Below are 6,374 nucleotides of genomic sequence, written 5' to 3' on the forward strand. Positions count from 1 at the left end.
TGCCAAAAAGCAATGACAAATTGTGCATAGCAGAATATAGAGTTATAAAGATAACTGAAGTTTTAAGAGTGGCCGTAATAAAGATTTAAGAAGCTTAAAGTTTATGAGCAACTTCACCTGTTATTGCTCAAGCACACTGTAAACATTGACACGACGGAGTTTGATATGGAATTGTTCAGAAAGATACAATTGGAATGTTTTGATTACCATTTACAGTTGGCGATGAAAGACTTCGGTGTTAACTTCGTGTTAAAGTCAGAACAAGAAGCTGCACTCAAAGAGATCTATCTAGGAAGAGACACATTCTGTACACTGTCGCTCCAACGAGAGCGTCACGCTGAGCAGAGTGCCAATGTACATATAATGGCCCCCATATTTTCTCAGAAAGGCCTTAGAATTTCTTTCTACGCCCCTGTCAGCTCTGTGATTTTGGCAGCAGTCACATCCTATGGAAACATCCCACTTAGGGGCTTTAACTGACAAGAAGAGAAGAAGATTACTGACAGGTAGAGCTGCTGCGGTTAAAATAAAATATTACTTTTAGACCACGGCGATGCACAGCCCAGACTCCCTCCCCCCACCCCCACCCTCCCTCTCCGAATACAGCCGAGTGTTTCCGGAAAATGTACGGAGCTGCCTCCATGCTAGCAACCAGAATTGGGATTATTCAGGAATAACTCGCCTCATCCAGACGTAACGGGTTCTTGTATGTGTTTGTCCTATATTTGTTTGTTTGTTTATTTATTTATATGTAACTCCCCTTCGTTTACATCGTGATTGCTACAGCGATCGCGATGTGAACATCTCGTGTTATCGCGGGATTTGTCAGAGAGAGAGAGAGAGAGAGAGATGTATTTACCCCGTGATGGAGGCTTTGATCGTGGACTATTAAAATGTAGCACAGCATCTCCGGACAGAAAAACAAACACTGCATATTAACAGCTGACCGGGGACAGGAATCAGGATGGCGGAGAGACGCGCGTCGAAGCGGCCGTCTGTCTGTGTGGACTAATTATTCTGCTGCCATCGAGCTCATGTAGACGATTCATTTTTTGTGGGGGGGGATGCGCGATCGTTTTTTTTTTTATTCATTTTTTCCCCCTCCTGTAGGTGGGTTATTAAAACCATCGAAAATCTGACATCATTTTGGATATATGAAGAGAACACGAGATGGAAAATCCACCGATCGTCGTGATGCAACATAAAATCTCTTTCGTCGGATGAGATTGAAGCACCAAAACGAGCACATTTTGGAAAAAAATAAAAATAACAATGCAAAAAAGGAAAAAAAAGGAGGGGGATGATCTATTTTTCTGTACCCTAACTGCTCCTGATCCTGGATGGTTTTGATGATTCGACATTGTATATGTGCAATTTTGGATGGATTTATGCATAACAGGTGTTGTTTGAGCCCGACAGCAGCGCAGCCAGAGCAGGAGGTTCCTCCTGTATTATGTGTTTTTCTCTCATCCTAACAAACAGTGACACAAAAGACGGCTTGGATTATTTTGCAACTGTGGGAGAAGGAAATAGAATCCAAAAAAAAAAAAAAAAAAAGAAAGGAGGAGGAGGAGGGGGAAATGAGTGGATGAAAGGTAGGTTTATTATCTGTCTCGTGCTCTTGAGGTGATTTTGACACCTGTTCATGTTCATGTGTTTTAAGGCCTGTCTGACATCCAAATCAGGTGATTTGGTATTTTGGCCTTAAGAGGGATCATTTAGGTTTTCATGGCCTACATAGTCACGGCCCACCCATACCAGCACACTTAGCCTATGTGTTCTGCATTCAAAATTATTATTATTATTATTACTAAGGTGAGGCTGCATGCTGATTTTTTTATGGGGGGGTTGACGCTTTTAAAATCAGCCATTCCTGGTTCTATAACGGTGAGTCTCGGTTGCGATCATCTGCTGTCACATTGAGTGAAATTCCAGCATCTTAACACACAAAGGCCTACAGCAGAAAAACCAAATGGCTGCCTGCCCTGCCTGTGTTGTCTATACGCTACGACTCGAACGGCATCTCTATCTGTCAGACATGCGCCGCGCCGTCGGAGACAAAGCATAAAATTGCTCTCCGTTCATTTACAACATCTCTGTTTATTGGACATGCCCAGTGTTACTGTGTCTGCTCCATCTCTCGCCGCCACCCCACCCCTCGCCGTACACCCCCATGCATTCACTCAAACACCCACACTTGCACAAAGTATGTGAGCTGTTGTATCTTAGCAACGGGCAAGGTAATTACTGAGAGAGCCAAGGAGCTGGCATGCTGTAGCTGCTGATCTGATCCCAGACCGACAGAAACAGGAAGGCCGAGATTTCCAGCGGTTGTTTCCACATCCGCGCCTTTACCTGTAACTTCTGTTGTAGAATCTTGTCAGACATTTTGTGTCCTCACGGTTTGTGTCTGTGTTCACAGGTGGGAGGAGAAATGAAAAGAGGAACGATGTCGCGTAGAATAAATCCTTACGGCCTCTCCTTGTAGAGAAGAGGGAGCCGCGCAGGAGACGACGGCTGTCGGAGGATCAGTGGTGTTCATAAAGGGCCCGGACTGCAGGCGGTAGAATGGCTAACCAGAGCTTTGCCTTTGATGGCCCTGGCAGTTTGGCGGCTGTGGTGGCTTCACAGAGCGGGCTGGCGAGAGGCGGCGGCAGCAGCAGCGACAGCAGCACTGGCGGGGGAATCTCTGCCACAGATGTGTCTGCCTACTTTAAGCTGGTCTTCTTGGGTTTGATCATCTGTGTCAGCTTGGTAGGCAACCTTTTGGTGTCCCTGCTGGTGCTGCGAGAGAGGACACTGCACAAGGCCCCCTACTTTTTCCTGCTGGACCTGTGCCTGGCCGATGCGGTTCGCTCTGCTGCCTGCTTCCCCTTTGTGTTGGTGTCCGTCCACAACAGCTCGGCCTGGACTTACAGCGCGTTGAGCTGTAAAGTTGTGGCTTTTATGGCTGTGCTGTTTTGTTTTCACGCTGCCTTCATGCTCTTTTGTGTGGCTGTTACGCGCTACCTTGCCATCGCCCACCACAGATTCTATGCCAAGCGCATGACCATCTGGACCTGCGCTGCCATCATTTGCATGGTGTGGACTCTGGCTGTCGCCATGGCATTCCCGCCCGTCTTTGATGTGGGGACGTACAAGTTCATCCGTGATGAGGATCAGTGCATTTTTGAACACCGCTACCTGAAGACCAACGACACCCTGGGCTTCATGCTCATGCTGGCTGTGGTGGTCCTGGCTACCCACGGCTTCTACGCCAAGCTGCTGTTGTTTGAGTACAGGCATCGCAAGATGAAACCCGTTCAGCTAGTACCAGCTATCAGCCAAAACTGGACCTTCCACGGTCCTGGGGCTACGGGTCAAGCTGCAGCTAACTGGATTGCAGGATTTGGTCGCGGTCCCATGCCGCCCACTCTGCTGGGCATCAGGCAAAATTTACACAATCAACACCGGCGGCTGCTCGGCATGGAGGAGGTGAGGTCAGAGAGGAGGCTGGGCAGGATGTTCTACACCATCACCCTGCTCTTCCTGGTCCTCTGGGCACCCTACATCGTGGCATGTTTCTGGAGGGTGTTCGTCAAGTCCTGCGCCATCCCTCACAAGTACCTTTCCATCACCGTGTGGATGAGCTTCGCCCAGGCCGGAGTCAACCCCATCTTCTGTCTTCTGCTTAACGAGGACCTGAGAAAAGTGCTGAGAGCTCACCTGCCCACTTACTGGAGGACTAAACAGCATCTGCCCCAGGATGAAGCCTACTGCATTATGTGATGTGTCTAGAAAAGAGAATGTTTTAAAAGGTCATTGCGAGAAAATAATTGATTCTCCTTGGTCTAGTGTCAGTGTCTGCTTCGTTGTTTTTGCACAACAAATTGCAGGTACGGTGTCATTTTATTAGGAATGTCGATATCTGAGTCAAATGTAAGATGGCCCTCAGGTGCACACGTCTTGAGGAGGGCACGGTAACAGTTAATGGCTTAGACGTCCGAATACGTACTGTATGGCTAAAGAGTAAATATCACAACAATCACAACGCCCAGTAACAGTGAGAGATGCCATTTTAAAATAATGTTGCCTTATTTAAGAGGGAAACGTCCCAGAGCTTTCAAATGAGAATGGGTTTATGTGTCACACACGGGGCACAAAACAAATCCTTGAACTGTATGTGGACTTCTGTCAGGAAGCGATCATCACAAACTCTGAAATGCATCAAGGAACTCAAATGGTCTGAAAGGAGCGACAGACCACCCTGGACGCCTTTTCATGTACTTCAAAAGAGACTGCAAATTCCAGAACCCTTAAATAGCTGTCATTTAAAAAAAAAAAGAAAAAAAAAACAAAACAAACAAAAAAAAAAAAACTCCAAACATGCTTGATATTTTGGACTTGATTTAGGGCCTGTCAGGTTGATTTGTATCATAAAAAAATTGCCTGTTTTGCTTTATTTGGTAACAATACATGTTAAGCAGATGACACTATTTTGAAATATGACTTGATTTCATATTGTACAGACTGTAACAGGAATGTAAATTCCTGCTTGTGTGTTTTTCTATAGCATTTGTTTGTATATGTTGGAAAGGTAGGTGGAAGAAAAAAAGTTGGAGAAAGAAAGGAGAAAAAACAATGATAGAATAGGTTGTAGTGTTATTGAGTCGATATGAAAGCAGTCTCATTTCTTGTCTCAAAACTCATGCAATATTGAGCAGTCATCACATGGAATTTTATCCTGTAAATGGATTTCCGTAATGGAGTTTGTAGTTAGATTTTTACTGGTGAAGAAGCAGACTTGAAGCGCAGTTGGGTAATGAATAAGGGACAGATTAATTAGAAAATATCATTTGCACATTGCAAACAGACCATAGGGTTTAATGACTTGAATTACAATGCGATTTATATTTATGAAGTTTAAAAAAAATCATAAGCAAATTGACATTTATTTGCAAAAGATGATGTTGGGAATTTTAATGTTTTATTTTTCATCTATTGTTGACTCAACTCTGGTTGCAAAAATTCAAGAAAAGAAGTGGCACCTGACCTGAAGGGAACTTGATTGTTGCCAGACTCTTTTCTAATCCCCATAAATGTCACCATTTCATTGTCTGGGTCACAACTCATTCAGAATCAGTCTTCAGGACCCCAGAGGTGTGCATTGTGTGGAAACCAGCTTAGGCATCTCTACAAAATTCAGACACATGCAATGAATGAAATGTCTGACGTATGCGGTATGTTAGGCATTAGATATATTTGTGCAGTCAATTTTTTTATTTTATTTTATTTTTAATGTGGACACTTGCACAGAATACAGGATTAGCATGCATTCCATCGCATTTCATAGATTCAAGATTGGGGATTCAACTTGTACAGATGTTGATATGGGAAGAGATACGTGAACTGAGATCCATAATTTGTACGTATGTCTGGCATTCCTTTGCGAGATGATATTCTGTAACTGTACAGTTTAACTGAGGCGGTTCTTTTGCCCACTCATCAATAAAGACTCTACTTTTGATGCATTCTGAGTTTTGACCTGCCTGGATGTTGAAATGGTTGGACTCTATCATTTCACAGGAGATATAAATTGGCTTGCGTATGTTTCTTATTGGTGACTTTGAATTCAGTTCAGTTTTTTCATACAGCACCAAATCACAGCACAATTTGCCCCGAAGTGCTATGCGCGAGTGTGGTTTAAAACTTACCCACTCCCTGAGTGAGCACATTGGCAAGTGTTTTAAGGAAAAACTCAAGTTTTTTTGTTTTTTTTTTGATTATAGGAAGAAACTTCAAGCAGACCAGACTCAGTGGGGTGACCATCTGCTTTGGTCAAACTAACAAAATCAACAAAAGCATCTTGACTCTATTGTCTCCACTAAGCAGTGACCAAAAACTCATGTGAAGTCATAAAGAGTTGTGAAAAGTCTGTGGTTCCGATTTGTAATGCAACAATCGAACTGAACAGTACTGTATGTGTGAACAGAAAGTCTGGGAGGAGGACCCAGCAAAATACATCACCGAAGCTACTGGGTTATAATTAAGCATTAGTACTGCAGTAATGAGAGCTCAGCAGAAAGGCAGATAAAATACTGTTCAAAAGTCTTATGCCCCCTAGTGTTTTTGTATTAATGTGTTTTTATGTATTTTCTTTATTAGTATGTCAGTAAAACACCAATTTTTTAAAATCTATTTTAAAATGAAAGTAACAACAGGCCTTTTCAGATTAATTAAAGATTGATGACATTGTAAGCTTTCAACCCAAATGTCCGTAGAACTAACTGCAAATCAGTGAAAGATAAACTGATGTTCTTGTAAAACTAAGAAATTGTTCACACCAAATAATTACATATTAAAAGTTAAAGAATGGTAAAGAAAAATATTTTAGA

General features: G+C 43.1%; 1 protein-coding gene across 1 annotated transcript; it reads left to right on the forward strand.

The window, feature by feature from the left end:
- The first annotated feature begins 832 nt into the window (after positions 1–832).
- On the forward strand, positions 833–5,516 carry gpr173 (G protein-coupled receptor 173). Its single transcript, XM_034172974.1, has 2 exons — positions 833–1,595; positions 2,423–5,516. Exon 2 carries the CDS (start codon positions 2,569–2,571, stop codon positions 3,766–3,768), a length of 1,200 nt encoding a protein of 399 aa, XP_034028865.1. The 5' UTR covers positions 833–1,595; positions 2,423–2,568; the 3' UTR covers positions 3,769–5,516.
- Positions 5,517–6,374: the final 858 nt, after the last annotated feature.

Source organism: Thalassophryne amazonica, chromosome 6, assembly GCF_902500255.1.
Source record: "Thalassophryne amazonica chromosome 6, fThaAma1.1, whole genome shotgun sequence".
NCBI classification, from domain to species: Eukaryota; Metazoa; Chordata; class Actinopteri; order Batrachoidiformes; family Batrachoididae; genus Thalassophryne; species Thalassophryne amazonica.